This window comes from Echiichthys vipera (assembly GCF_963691815.1).
Source record: "Echiichthys vipera genome assembly, chromosome: 16".
In the NCBI taxonomy this organism is placed as follows: domain Eukaryota; kingdom Metazoa; phylum Chordata; class Actinopteri; order Perciformes; family Trachinidae; genus Echiichthys; species Echiichthys vipera.
Window position 1 is genome coordinate 14,292,875 of NC_139841.1, and position 20,446 is coordinate 14,313,320.

A 20,446-nucleotide genomic window follows, 5' to 3' on the forward strand; every position below is an offset into this window, starting at 1 on the left:
GCTTTCAGACCATCCAGCTCAAGGAACATCTTTTGAAACACTTCAAAAGTGTTTCTCAGTTCCTTCGGGTAGCTGAGATTGAGTGAGTAGATCAGCCCCATTAGTAGGGCACAGGCTCTGGGTACGTCTACGTCTTCCAGGACTTCTGTTCCCTCAATCACAATCTGTGCGCTGGCTGGATCAGATGTGACACCTCTGGTTACAATTATCTTCAACACTTCAGAAGTGAGATCTCCATCAACCTAGCATAAATAGGTCAGAATCAATGTCAGAATTAAACACGAGTAACAATTAAAAACAAGACTAACACAAAGTATAGTTTTTCTGTGCCAGATTTACCTACCAACTGCTCTTTAAAGAGATTCTCCTCCTTTTCTCCGAGGTACACCATCACTCCACGGATCGCAACCTCTCTCCTCATTTCCACAGAATCATCCTGTGAATAAGACGACAACAAATATGTATAAAAATACTCCTCAATGAGGAAGGATGTCTAATCAGGGTTCATACACATTTTTACTGATGATTTTTCAAAACTAAAACAAAACAAAAAGGAGAAGAGGACAAGGACATGTGAAAGTGGGAGAGGATGAGAGAAGCACAAGGAGAAGAGGAGGGGAGGAAATGTAGGGGGCCATGAGCAGACAAGGAGGAGTAAGTGAGGATGAGGAGAAGGGGGGGGGGGGGCAGAGTTTTTTTTACTTATTTCAAGTGAAAAATTAGCAATAATGGGTGAAATTCAACTTGAAAACAAGTCAAAAACAGCTTACTTTGAGGTAATGTCTTAATTTTAAGAGTAATGACACATTTTGAGAAGAAATATGACAAATATTCTTTGTAAGATTTTGAGTTTTTGCTGTGAAGCATGAGGAGAAAAGGGGGAGGAAGAGAAGAGGAGGAAAAGGAAGAGAGGATGAGGAAAGCAGCATAAGAGGAGGGGGAAGAGAGGAGGAGCAGAACAAAGAGGAACAAGAGGAGGATGGAGGAGAGGATGAGGAGAGGAGTGGAAGGAGCAGAAGAGGAGTAAAAGGAAAAGACAACAAGCAGGAGAAAAACGGGTAGAGGAGGGGAGGAAGAGGGGGGGAAAGGTGTTCTATTTGATATGAACCACGTTATATACATTCATACCTCTTGCAGCATCTTCATTATGCGCTGAATAGCCACTCCTGCAGCCCCTCCCCTTGACAACACAAAGGACATGATCTTTGGGGTGTACTCGTCCAGTTTCGCCATAAATGTTGTCTCCAAGTTAACTGTAGTGACTCTTCTGAATTCTTCGTTTATCTGTATAAAAATAAAAAGGCACAAATAAAAAAGCACAATTTGTTAATGTAGTGAAATTGATTTCAATATAGCAAATAATGCAAACCATATCATGAAAAAATATTTACCTGAGCTGCATTGAAAAGAGCAGGCCATCGGTCCTTTAAGTCACTGACTGGTGGGGCTACATTGACAGCTTCCTGTCTGCGAATTGAAAATGTTTTTGCCATTTTTTCACTGATGATCTGGCGATTGTTCCTCTTCTTTACTTCACTAAGGAGATCCAATCTCTCATGTTCCAAACTTTTTTCTGTTTCTCCTTGTGGGTGACGAGGTAAAAAGTTCACCTCTGCATTTCTTGGCTTTTTGATATTCTTTGCCGGTGCTTTCTCATGTCCTCGCTTCTTTGACAGAGTGTTGACCTCAAGCTCAAGACATCCAACCTTTTTCAATTTAGATCTATAGTTGCCCATTTTATATTTTAGTCTTTGTTGCCATCCATAGCCTCCATTATACGATCCTGGCTCTTTTAGGCAAGGATGCTTGCGAATCAGTGCTTCAGCAACATCAGCCCTATGTGCGTTTGTTGGGTAGGCAACATACTGAAACATGCTTTCTGCCAGTTTCTCAAGGATGTCTGGAAGAATTGTGGTAAAGTTGACATGAATTCCATCTTTCTTGAAAGCTTCATTTCCTGCGGCAAGCACAAGCTCTGTGTCGTAGGCAAAGCGAGGTATTTGGAATTCAGTTGGCCAACGCTGTGAACGCTCATGTTCAGAGGATGAAAGTATCACTGTATCCTGTGATCCAGAAGAGCAAGTGCTGGTAGAAGAATAGTTGGAAGTCTCTGTATAATTGACTGAGGCTGCATCTGCACTTGTGATGGAGGTCTCAGCTGCACTTTCAACAGGATAGTCCACATCAGTGAAGGTCATAGTCAATGTGGGAGGTTCAACAATGTGAAACACCTTAATAGAGTCCTTGTCCTTGATGTCACTTGTTGAGGAAAGGGAGAAATATTCCTCTCCAAAATCAGCATCCTTATAATGAAAAGTGAAGTTCCCATCAAGTTTAAATGTCTCTTTCACAATGGACTCAAGTTCTTCCACAGTTTCAGGAATTCCATGAGGCAAGTCCAGTTTGCGTACGTCATGGTCCTGAAGAATGACCCGAAGTTTGGCTTGAGACATTGGAGCATCTGTATGTGAAAACACATCACTTTAAGAGTTGTTCCATTTCAATGAAAAATCTGTCATATACTCACCCTTATGCTGGTGGCAGGTTGAAAATCTTTCTGGAGATTCAGAGGAAAACAGCTTGCAGCATTCTTCCACAAAAAAAGATTTCAATTGTGACTACCGAAAAATGTTAAATTTCACAAAATAAAAATGCATTCAAACTGCTCATGTGCTTTAATCTACATCTCCTGAATTCTCCACATGCAGAGTTGACTTGAAAAAGACGTAATTTACACCGTGATTTTATACTAAAGCCTCACTGTACATCTTAGCATACAGCCACGGTCATGTGTGCGTGCACACACCATCTTGACTGGTGTGTGGGGACTGTGCACACACGCGCAGCTCTGAGGTGTGCAGCAACAGTGTAGATATTGGCAAATAAAATGTAAATGATGTCTTTTCAACTCTGCATGGACACTTCAGGGTACTTTGATTAAGGCAAACAAGCAGTTTTAGGGCATTTTTATGTTTTTGTTTTGAGTAATTTAACATTTTTTGGTACACAATATCCTTCTTAAGGTTGTCACAATTGGGTGAATGCTGTAATCTGTTTTCCCCTGAATCCCTGGGAGTATTTCATGGATTCAAAAAATTCACCCGAACTTCCATCAGCATGAGGGCGAGGAAATAATGAACTATTCTCTTAAGTTTAAGTTATAGAATACATGCAGTCACATCTCCTAAACATTCAGTATCAGAGGAGAATATTAACACTGCAATTTATTTGAGATACAAGCACTGGATTTGGTCTTTATCAAATTTGCAATATTAACCAGCATACAGGAAAGTTCTATGCTGCTCATTACTTCAAGAAGTTAGCTTTTCCATTAGACTGACATTTTCGTACTTATTCTTGAAAGAAAAAATAAACTTCTACAAATCCTACTGCAAATCGAAAAGACCATTATATACATCTGTTTACAGACATTTTTTCTATGGCAAATGACAATAGTAGGAGGACAGCATTTTAAAGTTAATGAATTTCACTGAAGCACAATGTAATGAAAGTAAAATGGCAGAGATTAGGAAATTCCGGTGGATAAAAATGATGTGATAAATTCACAAAAAAGCCACAACTATTTCACATTCTAAATAAACAAAAACAGCCTGGTGTAGTTGGCGCGTTAGCGGCTAACGACTAGCGCTTCCCTGTTCATTTATCATTATTAGCATTAGCGGTTGACGGCTAGCGCCTTTCCACAACATATTACTCACCAATGCCAGCTCATTTATGTGTCTGCAAACGCGAGGGCTGAAAATTCATGCCCGCAGCTGTTCTGGGACCGCAAGTTTAGGCACCTTGTAGCCTACTCTAACACACTTGTAACGTTAAAAGTTAAGTTACTTTGAAGACATTAGCTAGCTAGCTAAAAGCCGAGGACAAAGCATGCTGCGACATTTCAATTTTAGGGTTGTGACTGAGCGCTGATAGTTACTTGCTGTTGCAAATAGAATTAATAGCATAAAAAAAAAACATTTACTCACCAAGTAAAGTTAGTCTGAGCTGCCCTTCACGCCTTGTGGGCTCGGATGGCTCCCTCTGGCCGTTGCTGGGGGAGTCTGGCAGCATAAAATGGCTGCTGGTCACGACATGCACAAATGAAAGGAAGCTGCACTAACTTAATATTATAATACAATATTAAGTTTCATTAACTTAATACCGTTCCTTGTTAAGTGAAAGCAGAAATGCTTGTCCAAAATCAATATATTTCTGAGTTAAGACATCTTTCTTCATTTTTAATTTTGATCAACTACTTGAAATAAGTTATCAACTTAATAAAACAATGGACATGTAACAAATTGTATTTTTTATGCTGAAAAAGCTCATTTTTTTTAAGTCATACTAACTAACCTCCTGAATCATTTCTTAGAGTGTATAAACAATAATGCTGGCTATGTTCTCATCCAGTGTCCCAATAAGACATTACTGTGGGAAGTGTGCCAGCATGCACAATAGGACACTGAAACTAGAGTCACTAAATGGAATTCAGCCAATTCAATGATTTTATTATTTACATCTGTGCTTTAGCTGCCACATGTCAAAATGTCTGAAACCTGGTAGGGGAGGCCTCCTTGTACCTTCACTGTACACAAAAATAACTCAGATACAGAGACAGAATGGCCATTTAGATGGTGGATAATATTGGAGTCCTGCTTGCTATTCATTTCCCCATTGAAAACAAGCAGTGTTTCATTTCCATGGCAGGCTGCTTTTTTGAATAATATAAATATGTTGCCAGCAGCAAACAACATTTTCAGGAGGATTTAGGGTTGGCTTCATTATTTGTTTGGCTGTTTTTTCGGTTATTTATCCATCTGCTCTTGAAAATGAAAGAATGGTATGTAAATGGGAACCGCATAGTAAGCCTAGTCCTGTAATGGTATTACTGGGCTGTTGTAAGTGCCCTCTAAGTATGGTAATAACTAATAATAATTCAGAGTAAAAGATTTCATGGAAAAGTACAGAGCACAGAGAGAAACATAGGAGGAGAAACAGATGCACAGACCTCTACAATCAACAGCACTGAATAATTCCAATAATCAGTGGGTAAGGAAAGTATTCAGACCCACCTACATTTTTTCACTCTTTGTTAATTTGCAGCCATTTGCTAAAAGCATTTAAGTAGATTTTTTTTTACCTCATTATGTTCACGCAGCACCCCATTTTCTCAGACAAATACAGAATTGTATACATTTTTGAAACTGAGTCTTGCCATGAGTCTTCTTGGGAATGGTGCAACAAGATTTTCCACACGTGGATTTGGGGATCCTCTGGTTCTGTCAGGGCAGGCGGTGAACGTTGATGTCTCCATTTTCAGGTCCCTCCAGAGATGCTCAATTGGGTTTAGTCAGGGCTCTAACAGGTGTTCCCAAGCCCCCCCTTTGTAATTTTAGCTGTGTGCTTAGGGCCATTGTCTTATTGGAGGGTGAATGGGCGGCCCAGTCTGAGTCCCAGAGCGCTCCGGAAAAGATTTCCTTCCAGGATATCTCTGTACTTGACCACATTCATCCTACCTTCAATTGCAACCAGTTGTCCTGTCCCTTCATCTGAAAAACACCCACACAGCATGCTTGCTGTTCTCCGCACAAACCGCTTAGAATTAAGACCAGAAAGATCAATCTTGATCTCATCAGACTAGTCTGAGAGTCCTTCATGTGTCTGTTGGCAAAAGCAAAAAAAAAACATCACAGTATAGTATGTCAAAAAAAGTCCAAATGTCCAAAAATGCTTAAATCAGTCAAAGGTGGCCTGTCTAAACCAGTAATGGACTCAATCTATTCTTTGCACATGTTTAAGGTACTTTGCACATGTTTACAGTACTTTTGATCTTATATTTTGATATTATTATTGTAAATTTGATATTTTATATATATATATAGTTATATAGTTATATACGGTATGTATACTGTTTTATATTTTATATTTATATTTTATATCTATCTATATATTATATATATCTGTATAATAATTGCAACAAAAACAATTTCCCCCTGGGATTATTAAAGTATTTCTGATTCTGATTCTGATTCTGATTCATAGCATAGTTAGTTGAAAAAAGTCACAAAAAGTGATGGTATAGATTGTCCAAAAAAGCAAAGAAAAGTCATAGTATATTATGTTGAGAAAAGTAAAAATATAATATGTACAAACATTTTTTGAACCAGATAGCATGTCTTAAACAGTCATAGCAAAGTTTGTTGAAAATAAGTTAAAAAAGTCCTAGTGTAGTGTGTCCAAAAGAAGCCAAAAAAAGTATTGTCCATTGTCCTTTACAATTGCTTTGAATTCACTGAGACTAATGCGTTCCTCACGTATTGAGTATTTCTGTGGACAGTTTCACACGGAGGAGACAGGCATTATGAAAAATATCCACCAAGCCTCTGGGAAATCCACAGGCTGTACCATTAATGTGCAAAGGAAAAGGTGTCTAAAACTCCCCTCCTCAATGGCTGCTCTCCCCTGTGAAGGTATACCAACATTAAATGCTACAGTACAAGTGTATTGGCCCAAGCACATTTAAATGTAGTTAGAGGTGGCTGGGTCGGACAATTAGCTTAGATCCCGATGAGCAGGAAGCCCCTTGCATAGCAGCCTCTGCAATCAGTGTATGAATGTGATGGTTGGAAGACTATAGGCGCTATATAAATGCAAGTTTGTTTACCATTAAATAAAAAGATACTTGGTCTGCAATTGTGAGGTTTTGCTTGCTTTCTCTGTTTTATATTAAAGCAAGTATAATTGAATTTAGGGGTTGGCTAGACAAAAACAATGCAACTTCAAGATGTCTCTGAGTATTTGTGATAGACTCTTTCACTTTTTTTTGAAGATTCAATAGCTTAAACATTAGTTTGATTAGAAATAGATAGTTAACATATATAATGAAAATAACCATCAGCTGCAAAACTTAATAATACCCATCAAGGCACCAACAATTGTCTTCAGAGAGATTAAAGAATGAAGAGGGTATTAGAAGGAAGAGAGATTAGACAGAAAGACGGGAAGAAGGTAAACAAAAAATAGAATAAAAGATAGAGCAGTAACAAAATATACACCATTTCTCTGTTTGTTCTCCCCTATGTTAAAATGTTGATAGACAATCCAAGAGAACAGTGTTCTCTAATACAGAGAGATCCTTTTATGAGCTCCCATCGGTCAAAGTTCTAACATGCACTGACTGATAACATTACATTTAACCCCACAGAGATTTACAATATAAATATACAGACCACTGAACAGAGCACTTATTAGCATGGGTCTCAGTTAACACACTGCTATGACTCTTTGACTGATGCCGTAATAATAGCCACAGTGAGACCTACTCTACACACATGGCTTATTTGTGCAAGACTGTGAGGGATTGACCAGTGCTACATGAGATAAACAATGACATGCTGGGCTTGTTTTAACAAAGGGAAAGCGATTTAACCTTGTGGATCACAATGTACAGAAGGAGTGGCAGTATCCATAGCTGGACAAAAGCATAATCAGGAATATGAATGTTTTAATGGATCGTTCATAATGAATGAAATTATTACCCATATCCTCAGGATAAAAACATGAGAATTACTGAATAACTGGATCAATATATTCTAATAAATTAGTATTTCTATTCTCAGAAATACATCAACATCTCTACATCTCTTGTGTCTCTTTTTATTCTGCAGTCCACGCATTCTGTCTTTCATTACATCACAATGTGTGATTTTCAGATTTTTCACAAGGGACTTAATATTTTTAATGAGACCTTGAGCTACAGTGGCAAGTGCCAATAAATAGCCGACAATTCCAGTTCTTTCCAGGACATAAACTACTTAGATTTTCAATGCCATGTATTTAATTTTACCTAGTTTTGTGCTCTACAGGAAACAGACGTCTGCATGGACATCTGCTTTCAATTCCTAAAGGTTTACTTTTTCCAATCTGGCAACCCCACCTCCAGCCCAGTGTGGTGTGTTTTCACGAGACCCATTTTTTTATTATTAATTTTTGATTGTGTTTTAAAGAGTAGATGTCTGTCAGGAAGCACATTTATTTCATATGAATGTGATGAATGAAAGGATAATAAGAGCAAAAATCTCACAAGCTAGCAAAAAACTACACAAGGTATGTGATGTGATGGGAAAGATTTTAATGTCTTATCCTTGTATTTACCTTTAAAGGGGACATATTAAGCTAATTTTTAGGCTCATGCTTGTATTTTGGGTTTCTACTGGAACATGGTTATATGCTTTAATGTTAAAAAATATACAGCTCACTGTCTGCACCATCACTGCAACAGGAGAATGACTGTAACAGCACTGTAGCAACACTTTCTACCTATATACAGTATATACTGTATATATATAGTGTAGTTGTGACATCACAACCGTACAGAAGTCTTGACAGCTTGATTAAACGCACAGTTTCTGAACATGTGCTGTGTGCATTTCTGTGTGGATTGGGTGTTTTTGATACTTTGACAATATTTATATAGCACCTCAACCTGCATTATGAGGGAAAGAGGAAAATCCAACTATTTACAATATGGAACCTTTAAATTATTATATAATAATTTTGTGAGAGTATTGTAATGCAACGGTGATCAAAGGGATTTTGGATGAAATACTACCATGTTTGCAGGCAATGGACTCTTGGGTTTGAGCCCAGAATAATCTCACCTGTCTCACACATGGACTACAGTTAGGATCGGACCACCAAAAAAGAGTAATTAACCTTGTGTCCTGAACTTAGTTCGATGTCTTGAAACTATTTGTCTTGTCTACAGTTAGCTCTTATGGTACTTAGATTGATTTACGGAATTCACACCATGCTTTGCGCAATGTTTCTGATAGTAAATTATCCATACCATCTGTCAGTAAAAGCACTCAACAGGGGGCAATTAGTGGGGTGACCTGCACCGCTGTTTGTTTATTATTTTATAAAAATGACTGAGTGACTTACATGGTCTGCTGTTTTGAAAGTTTTGTGTTACATGGAGCAAAGGAAAGATCTTGTTTCGAGTCACATGCTGATGTGAGTTTAATGTTTTCCGTGCAGTTTGCGTTGGCTGTATGGTTATGACTTTAGTTATGAACTCTGGTTCTTCTCTGCACATTTTCTTTCGGGCACATGATCACACAATGAAAGTTACAGATGTGCCACGTGTTCAGTTGTACAATTACCCATAGGATAAACAGAAAAAAAGTCAGAGGTATAATTTGTTAGAGAGACAAATTACAAATGCTACTTGATTAATCAAAGTGTCCGAGGTAAAGGCCCTCATAATTAAATATAACCAGACTGTGATGGCCTTTGCATTTTAAATGTCGGCATTGTCTCAGGCCAACTTTCACCATCAAACTCAAATTAGGGATTAGTGGACTCTGGAAACTGCTCCTCTCTTAGTGCAGGGAGAAAATAGAAAAATAAATAAATGAATAACACTACATCAGCAGTTTCCAATGTTGTAATGCAAGAAATCAAACAAAGCAGAGAGAGAAAAGGATCATCCCAGTAGGTACTATGTGGACTGAATCACTTTACCTTACATACCTCACGCCTCATTAATACCCGTAAATCTTGTGTTTCCTGTCTTACCATTGCTTCAGTTATGCACAGACCTCTATAACCTCCTCCAGTACACAGCCACTCCTAAATCAAAGCAAAAACTAAGTCACGTAGCTTTCTTTTCCTGTTGATATAACAAATCAATTAACTCTCCTTTCCTGTACATCTAAAGAGTCCGTTAGCTCTGGTTTCCTGTTTGTTTCCTGCAGGACAGACATGCGCTGGCAGAGCAGCTGCCTTGTTTGTGGCGGACCACATGCACATATCAAACAGCTTCTAATAGCAGCCTTATCACAGCACATTAACCCCACATAAACATGGCATGAACCCTGGGTCAGGACAGGAGGGCAGCATGTGTGTGTTTGTGTGTGTTTGTGTGTGTGTGTATGTGTGTGTGTGTGTGTGTGTGCGTGCGTGTGTGTGTGTGTGTGCGTGCATGCCTGTGTGTGTGTGTGTGTTTGTACCCACCCACGTATTTTTTCAGGACAGCCAGAACACACATCAGTGTAATGCTGTTGTGTTACCAGAGTACTGACTTGTATCAACAAATAGTTATCTGACTTAAAGGATATTTCTGGTATTTTGAAGTAAGGTTGTACGAGGTGCGTATCATAGTCAGTGCATTACGCACAGTAGATGGGGGTCTGCACGCCCCAAATTTGATCACAGACGTATAGACATGAAAGCTAAGCAATGCACTGCTGTTGACAGAGGCAGCAAAAGATGTTAGCCACCGAAGAAAAAGGCCCATCAATAGTGGATGTGCGTTATTTTCTGAATATTTTCACCCTTTCCAGGAGGGATCTGAAGCCATTATATCACAGAACATGGGAGTTGCCGGTCTACAGCTTGAAGCAGTACCAGTCCAGTATCTCTCACGTTCTGTGAGGTAAAATTAAAAAAATCTGTCAAAAGAGTCTGCTGGCTTTGAAGGGAGCAATATAACGTTTCCTGGTCCCAGGCATTAAGGGCTTTCTGAAGGCAAGGTAATGTGATGAAAATTTTTTAAATATAGAGATAGAGAGTAAACTGTTCAACTTGATTTTTCTAATGTCTGAAAATGACTTTGATGAGATCTGTGAGAGTGAACCAGTAATATGCAAATATCGATTCCAGCAGCTTTAAAGACTATATATGGCGAGTTTATACTTTGGCGACTCCCAGTGGTAGCATCAAAAAAGTGAATGAATCTGAAGGGAAGGTTTTCACTGACTTCCCACTGATTTTCGTTGCACACAAGCACGAGCAATAAAATCAGATTTGAATCTAGATAAATATTTTATTGTTGTCATGGTAATGGTGTCATCTCATGCCATAAGCGAAATGTGTAAGCACTACCCCGTGTGTGGTCTGTCTGTGTGGACAGAATCATTATTATTACTATCATATGTGTTTGAAATTATACTTGAAAACATTTGAAATAACACATTTGGACATAAAAGTGACTGCAAAAATATGAACAAAATGGGAATGTTTCATATGACCAACAGCAAAACTAGTAGTTAAATAAATTAAACAAATGATCTCTATGTGAAAAACACACACACATAACGTGAATCCTTTCAGCAGACAGCCAAGCAAGTGATAACACTGATAGACATAATGTACAATACAATCATATGTCCCTTCCAAAAAATGTGATTTCACTGAGACACATGACACGGGCTATGGTGGTTAGTTCCTGAATCTCTTTTCAAAAATATACTGCATATCTATTTATATATTTATATAAACAACAACAAAACCTTTGATAATTGTCTTTTTTTTAGAATTCTAAAATACATCTATAATATTTAGAAACAATATGTACAATTTTCCCCAGAGTAGGCTTTTTGATGCAACATTAAACAAATTCTTCGAAAATGGAAGAATAAATAAAGGTCTGAAGAGGGACGTCTCTGTCTGTGAGGCCAGGGGGGTTAAGAGCTGATAGACTTGTTTCTCTCGCTCACACACACACACACACACACACACACACACACACACACACACACACACACACACACACACAGACAGACACACACACACACACACACACACACACACACATGTTCCAGTTGTTCCTACTGAAGGTATTTGATATTCAGCGATGTTCTCGTGTTCATACACTGAACAGTCGCTTCTCAGAGGTTTGAATGTTGAATAATGAGTGTCCATTGTATCACTGACATGTTGTGTAATGTCAGAGAGATGCACAGCAACACTTCCTGTTTGTAAGCTTTCACTTTGCTTACTCATTATGTTCAGTGTACTCACTCATGCTGTATGTGTGTGTAAAATAACTGAAACCTTATGAAACCTTTATGTTTCAAGAAACATATATGAACTCACATGCTCATCCAGGCCTCAATTTGCAACACACATGCTCTATTGACATTATTTACCATTCAACACAAACTTTATCCAACCAAACATCCATGGAGTACACTGTTAGCTGACAGCTAGAACTGATTTCAATTCCTTTCTCCATGCTTTTTTCATGAACAGTCTCTGAGAGTCACCACACTCCTCTATGATCAGACCTTGCTTTACATGAGCCGATACATAAAACCACAATATGTGAGAGTTTATACTCATGAAGGCTGGCTGTTTTTTAAAGTCTCAACTAATGCTCTACTAGAGATAAGCAGTCCATGTCTGTGGGATCACTGTAAGCAGTGTGCAGAGGAAGACAAGTAAAGATGCTGAGGACGAGGAGGTGGTTGACGCCGAAGATACGTGGTGGTAGTTGTAGTGGCTGTGGACTCTGTCAGGTGGCTGCACTGTGATGTAACCGTTGATGATGCGAACCAGCGGGGGAGGAGGAGACTGGACCATAGTGCTGTGGAGAGAAGACAAGAGAGTAGAACAGACAAATTAGATTTTGTTTTAAATCTGTCTTTATTTATCTTTAAAGGCTCCCCAAAATACTTCTTTCTGCACCAGCGTCTTGCTACAAGTGGTGGGGTTCTACATGAACAAAATTTTCTGCAAGTGTTCTTGATTATTTCACATGAGATATTTTCAACTTTGTGTTTTGTCTGTGTTTTCCTCAATTATTTGAGTTGTTTGATGTGGGTGGGGCTCAGTTGAGGGAACAAAGTGATGTCATGTACTTCGACGTTCCAATCAGGATTGAGCAACATTTAGCAACAGGTCAATCAAATGTGATCCAATCACCACACAGTCTTTTTTTACTCTTAAATGAATACTTAAAGGTGTTTTTTCTTATCTTTAAATTTGACTGTTGCTTACTTACACATGGCTATTTAAAAATATAGTAAACCAGTTCCATATTGAACAAACTTGTATTGAGATATTGAGCTCTTCATGTCTTTTTTGTTCTAAAATAGGTTAGGGTTAGTATCAGAATGCTCAGTCCACGGAGAAATGACCGCACAGAAACTGTCCATATTCAGAAACTGTGCTTTTAAATGAGCCATCAGGACTTCTATACGGTTGTGATGTCACAACTGTACTTGATAAGGGGAGAAACGTACTGCTACAGTGTCATTAATGTCTGCAATGATGGTACAGAGATGCTGAGAGTGCAGATGTAGAAGATTTGTAAACGCTGACCAATCAAAGTAGTGTGGGCTTTTCAGGAGGGGGGCTTTCAGACCGAGGGTGAATACAGTTATATTCAGACAGACAGTATGACAAAAATGTGTTTAAGGAATGCTAAAGCAGGCGAACATGTTCTACAAGAAACCAAAATCACAAGTATGAACCAGAAAATGGCCTGAAAAAGGCTGAGACGGACCAAATAAAAGCTGTGTTTAATCATTTTTCTGGGCTCAGCTCAAAAAACTCCCCGAATTCTGGATTTACAGCAGTCTGGCTGAGTCCTTATTATTTCCAGACTAATTTCCTTTTTTCTAACATGAAGAATTCTGTTCTATCTTTGCACTAGTAAGCTACTATACTGTTCTTTGGGATTGAAAGGAATTCCTGTGTAATCTACAGAAGAACAGGACTCTCTTTACATCCCCATAAAATCCACAATTGCCAAAGAAAATATGCAGACTGCAGGAAAAAAACAATGGAAATATTAATGATGGTGAAGGTTACAAAGGAACATTTCTCAACAAAGGAATCCACTGCTACAGCACTGACCAATCAACAGAGATTTTACAAATACAAAACCCCTGGGCATGCAACTCATTGAACAGCTCATGGCTATAAACCAACATGCAATCAGCCTGGCTGCTTCTACTCTCTTTGTCTTCCTCTCCCAGTATTACATAGCCTGCCTGTCTCTCTTTATCTGTCCTTTTCTAAACAAGTCTTGTAATTAAATAATTTCTGCTCTCCTGTTTGATGCAGAGAGGGCAGTGCTCATGTGGTTTTGACTGGGACGAGGCCAGGCAAAACAAACAAAACAAAGTTCCTGAAGTCAGGATCTCCTTATACCAGTAGGCTGCAACAGCAGTTTGGCACAGCATTATATATATTAAATCAAAGTGATTGCAATATAGTCTTTTCATTTTACTGGATTTGAGTTTGAGATACGTCAACATAAAGAAAAATGTGTCTATCATCATTTGAAAAATGAGATTTAAATTATGTCCCAGCCCTAGATTCCTGTCATCCTCATCTTGACAGTGTCTGCAGACAAATGAGAGTAATATACTCAGAGGGACTGTTGTGAACAAATTAGCTTCAGTTTGGATAGTCGACTACTCTTGAGCTACAGAAGGAACCCAGTTGGAAAAGGTTGGAGAGTTAAGCGCTTGTCAAAAAAAGAGAAAAATATGCTGTGTTGGGAGTCAGTGATGGATGAGAGAACAACCGCACAAATAGGCAACAGCACATAGATCCCAGTGACAAGCCAAAGCAGTGAGAGTTCTCTCCAGAATCGAACAGAAGCTTGTTAGCAGATTAAACTCATTTTGGTTCTAGTCCGTTTGAAACGCTGAGCTTACAAATGTTCAAATATTTCCCTCATAAATTAACTGTGACAGATACTTGGAGTTGATTTGCTTTGCATTGACTGATGTGTGCTCAAAGCTGTACTGTCTGCAGCTTCAGGCTTTAGTTATTAAATACATTTTAATATGGAACATTATTGCAGGCCACGCAGGGAGCAGAACACTTAACTGGCAACTTTTTTTTAGCAGATTTATGCATTTAAAGTTTCTGTAAACTATTGAAGCAGATATTTAAATGTAAATATTAGGATTTTTTAAGAAGTTATGAAGCAGGTTTATTTAGGTTTGAGGGCCAGACGAGGTGTAAGGAAACCAGGTGTGACGCATGGCTCTGTGGCCCTGGATCAAACACAACAGAGAACTGTTGCGCTGCAGTCGCTTCTGTTTTTTGGACTCCCTCTCTCCCTTTCTCACTCGGCCACCTTTTCAGACATTCAAATATACAAAAACGTGCACCGTGTACACTTTGCAACACGTGTACACAAACAGTCTGTTTCCTTTCCGTTCGCAATACAAGGTCTCTCAGAAAGACAGAAAGCATATACACAAACGTTCACAAACCCTCTCTGTTCCCATGAAGAACAGACACTGCACGGTTGGACATTTCTTTCCATCACTAATTTGGAATAGTGTATACTATACGTGGAAAAATACGTATTCACACAGAGGTAAAAAACAATTCACAAAATGCTTAAGAGCAGAGTCCTCAGGGGTCCAATTTTGCAAAGCCTTACCACTAGTTAGCTTTAATTACTTATAATCATTATGTAGATATTGTATAATTGCATAATTATAAGGTAACCAGGTAAAAATGAAAATGAAAAAGCCTGAACATCAGACTAATTTCTCCTGTTTCTTTCATGTGTGGTCCACCCACACACAATGCCGGACTCACACTACACTCCACTGTTCCTATGCAACCTGTCATCTGCTAATATAGGAAACATATGAGTGACTCAGATCTGCTCACACTCTAAACCTTTAGCAGTAGTGACCATTTGATCTGCATCTCTTTGGTAAGGTTGTAAAAGTAACAATATATTTTCAATAACTCGTTTTAAACTGTGCAATATCAACATTTGATAGTATGGAAAGTACCGAGCTATAAAGAAAATAGATCTACTGTCAGATTTTCATCCCAAGGCTACACAGATGAAACAACATGAAAACGGTGTTGTATGTGTTCAGTTAACTTTTAATAGTTAATTAAAAAATAGTTGTAATAATAGTATCGTATTTCATTTTATTGTAAGTTTAAAATTACGGTCTTGTGACATTAGTCTTTGGACTGTTGGAGTAAACTGTAGCACCCAAAAGGAAAATAGAATTCTTTAGATCATTTTGAGCTATATCTTATTAACAGAGGAAGAGTTGGAAAAGGTAACATCAACATGTGCAGACCTCTTAGAAATGTGAACCACAGATGTCAAACATTGCCTATGGCTACGACAGAACCCGAGTTTGTGTCCCTGTTTAAACAGTTCAAGTCAACATTTGTATGATGTTCATACTGGCCATAAAACAACCCGCTTTACTGTATGTTCCACACAAACTAAGAGTCAATGCTGCGAGTCAACCCCTCCAGCATGCAAACTCATTCAGGAGTCAAATGATTCATTTCATTTTGCCCATGTAATTCCCTCATAAGACCACAACAAGCTATAAAATATACATAGAAAATCATTAGTCAGTGAGGGGTTGGCGAGGTCCCTCAGTTGTCTCCTCACAGCAAGAAGTTCCTGTGGCCTTTTTGCTTTACATTTGCATGTTCTTCTGTTGGTTTCCTTCGGGTGCTCTGGTGTCCTCCCCCAGTCCAAAGATGGGCAAGTCAGGTGAGCTGGAAACTCTAATCTGCCCTTGAGTGTGAATGAATGTGGTTGCCTGAATATGTATTGGTTTTGTGATAGACTAAAACCGCTCACCCGCGAACGTTGAGTTAACCCTGAGCAGGATAAGTGGTTGCAGAAAATGGATGTAGGGCCAAATTCAGCTATAAAATATTGCCCACTCAAATAATTTTCAACCTGGCAGACCACACCTTGTGCAGAGGTCTCCATTTTGTCTGAAAGGTGAGCTTGTTTTGTTGTCCAGTTAGTCCCTGCCTGGAGCTACGGTGAGAACAAAACTGGATACTGAGTAGGAATTCCCAGGCTGCTATATTCACATCCAAGACACTTATACCAGCTAGGAACTCGTCTGGACTCATACCCCACTGCAGGGTGTGTGCGTGTATATGTGGTGAAGTGTGTGCAGACTGCATGAAGTGTATGGTGATGTGATATGGTGACTGTTCAAGCCTGCGGCATCGCACCAAGAAGTGTCAGTTTTATTCTATAGACAGGTGGAAAGACTGCATTACACATTTCCAATTTCCCCTCTTTCCTCTGTCTTTCTTCTCTCAACTTTTCTCGTTATACTCCTTTCTTTTGTCCACACCTGTGACCCGTTGTCTCACCTTTTCTACATTTCTCCCTATCCCCTCTTTCACAGCAAACGAGACGACAAGTCATTGATGACAGATGTAAGAAACAAGATTCCAGGTACACTCATCTCTTAACCCCCTCCCTCTCCTCTTACCTCTCCTCGATGCGAACCCAGAGGTCGTTAAAATGCCTGTGGCGCTGCTTTTTCTGCTTGTTCCTCCTCTTTTTCTTCATCATTTTCCTCTCTGCTTTCTCGAGCAGCTCCAGGCTATCCGGTGGCAGAAGCATGTGGGGTAGCAGATCATCCTCCAGGGGACGCCCCTGATCATCCTCGTTGTGGGGGAGCTCATGGAGGAAAGGCTCCAGAAGCGGGGACTCATCATGGTGGTCTCCGGATTCTAGCAAGTCAGGTCTGGATGATGATCTCCTAGAGGACACACATCACAGGAACGTAAGATACTTTTGAAAGAAGGTACAAGGAGACTTTTGTCAGAGCAAAATTAAAATGGAATGAGGGTTGAAATGCTTTATTGTTTTTAGGTTTTTATTTCATAAACCATAGGGCATGCAGAAGCTTTGTAAGTTCAGCAAAAATTTGCTGCTTAGATTTTTGCTGTTTGCATGCAAATTATGGCAGACAAATGTGTCTCAGCAATACTTGTTTTCTCTGTTTTACTTGTTTCCACTGGCATGTCCCTGTCAGTGGGGTGTATGGTAAGTAAAAGATCCAGTACGGGCTCAGTTTGTGCCAATACATAATTGAGTTTGCTTTGGAGAGACCAGCTGAGCCACCTCAGGTGGAATCCCTCCATCAAAAATCTTGCTTTTAGATATCAACTGCATGTGAGAGTTAGATCCTGAACAAATGGATTAATGGCAAATAAATCGATTTATCTGGGAGTGGTTTTGATGGATATTAATACGCTTTGGCCTGTTTTCTTTTTCCACTGTGACTCTCCATCTCTGTGTTGTGAATCCAGCCTAACTCTGTTCTCCATGAAGGGGCTAAGCTACAACATTCGCAGAGCTTTTTTAGTGGCTCAACTTATAGATGCCTTTTAATGTGACCTGGTAAAAGTGGATGTCCTGTCCTGGAAAGGACAGGTGTAACCATGACCAAATTAAATCAAATAGAGCTGTACTGACTAGTGTGACGCTTCAAAGCTTCATTCATAACATTGATTACTGAAAAATGGGCTTCATTAATATTATTTAAGTATTATACTATTTGTAGAATTTGATTCTAGGGGTGCTTGCGTAGGATTTTACTATGTGTCTGGCTCAAAAAATTCCAAGCCTAAGGTACAGATTATCATTTCATATCATCATTTATCATGCCCTTATTGGATTAGCCTGATTCTTCTTAAATGTATTTATGTTGATGAAGCTGATAAGTCATAATCATTAAAGAAAGTCGATTCAATAAAAAAAAGACTACTCATTTAAAGAGTTTTTTAAATTTTGTATGTTTTTATTTCTTAGTACAGCGATAGATCGACAGGAAATGGGGGAGAGAGAAAAAAGATGACATGCAGCAAAGGGCTGCGTGTTGGTGTCAAACCTGAGCCACTGAGCTGGCAAGGACTCAGTATACCAGACTCAGGTGACTAACTCATTTAATATAATGGATCACTTTGTTGAAACCTTCAAATCAATATCCGGCACAACCTAAAACTAAAGGTATTCTTCCTATCCCTTTTGAACATGAACTATATTATTTGAGACATGTATTTATCGCTTAGGATTCTGAGGATCCCATTTGCTTGTTTTTATTTTTTTGCTTGCCTTTTTACTGCTCATTTGCTTTATTTAGTTTGTATTATTATTATTATTATTATTCATTTTATTTTATTTTTTATTTTTTTAACATGTTCAATAAAGATTCAAATTAAAACTCATCGGAACTCATTGTTTTTATTAAAATAAAATCTTAAAAAATAATCTTGCTTTTGATGAGCTGCTGGCCATCTCTGACGAGTATCTTCATCAGTGAAAATGCACACACACACACACACACACACACACACACACACACACACACACACACACACACACACACACACACACACACACGTGCACACACACACACACACACACACACACACACACACACACACACACACACACACACACAATTATACCTGCTCTAACCAGAAAAACGGTATAATTCTACAGTTTAGCAGATATGCGTATGTACAGTTATATACAGTACTGGTCATACATGTGAATGGAATTCCAGATAATAACCCATGACAGCAGTCTAGTATTATTGGGTCAAATACAGGTTCATCTCAGGCTCATAATCCTGCATCAAACACAGAGTCTGTGTGTGAATGTAGCTCATTCACACACACAAAAACACAGATTTGCAGATAGCCACCCCCACATTGTGTTATGGTAGACTGCACTACATGCTTCACAGCAGGAGGTATGAGCTTTGCTTAGGTTGGCCTTTTCAACAACACTTCATTGGTGGCCTGTGGGGATTTTGTCAGATTTATCTACACTACAATCTACATAGTGGAAACAGCAGGAAAAGCCCCAGTGAATACAGGACATCACTGAACATATTTTTTTCCTTAAACTGAAAAATCCAAAAATGAGATCCCCACAGCTATCCCACCAACACGCCGCACCACTTGACTCCACATATTCAATTACACATACAGGACTCGTTTATCAGACCACCTTTTACTTAAATCTTAAACTTGGTTTATGATGAATGTTCAGCAGTTACAAATCATACGTCTTCAAGTCATCAAGTATTCTACTAAAATCAATGTATTTTTCCACACAGCAGCAGGGTCCAGTAAAGTTGCTTACCTTGCCGAGCAGTTGGAGGTGTGTGTTTTTTTTTGTCGAATAATCACAGTCGGCACTTGCTGATGTGATGACTACGGTGTGTTTCTTGTGACTGCTTCACAGTAAAAGTCAGACAGTGTTTCGCCAGCTAAATGCGGTTCATGTGAAGCCGCGGTATGAAAAATTTGGTCTGCATTAGCAGTAACTTAATTCTGCTCTTATATAGCGTTGGGACAGTGATCAGTAAACAGTGCATTGTTTCTTGGAAATCCCTCGTGTGTGGGCGCTTTGAATCGAGCATGGGAATAGCGGACTCCACCACTAACAATAAAATCTAATATATGGGAAGGTAAACTTTTTGAATAGCTATTGCTAAAAAAAATTCCAATTAAAGATAGTATCAAAAGTGGACTTTGACCTAACTTATGTCTTATATTGCAGTCTTTGATGGCACAATAATGAACCCTGTTTAGAGTTAAAAGCATAACAGTTAAGTTTATATTAACTGTTCTATTCTAGTGCTGAAAGTTTAAATCCAATGGAGGTCCTATGAGGCAAACAAACACTAATTTTTAGGGACACTTGGTGAGAAAGAGTACTCAACAAAGAAAAATCACTCACCGGATAACTACTGAAAGGAGTTTTTATTATTCGCAGACAACACATTTCCTATAAGGGCTGAAGCAGAACCTGAACATCTGTTTTGGTTCTGCCAATGAACAGACCAACTATGGAGTTGTGCTTACTTGGAAAATGATT

At 38.8% G+C, this 20,446-nt stretch overlaps 1 protein-coding gene across 1 annotated transcript in view; it reads right to left on the reverse strand.

The window, feature by feature from the left end:
- Window positions 1-12,168: 12,168 nt before the first annotated feature.
- The window catches only part of trabd2a (TraB domain containing 2A), a gene marked incomplete at its 3' end in the record, with an annotated part of 62,227 nt that continues 53,949 nt past the window's right edge, over window positions 12,169-20,446 (reverse strand). The window contains exons 6-7 of the mRNA XM_083929481.1: window positions 17,040-17,312; window positions 12,169-12,373 (exon numbers count right to left, since the gene is read on the reverse strand). Coding sequence (XP_083785607.1) covers window positions 12,169-12,373; window positions 17,040-17,312 — 478 coding nt within the window. The remainder of the gene's footprint in view (window positions 12,374-17,039; window positions 17,313-20,446) is intronic.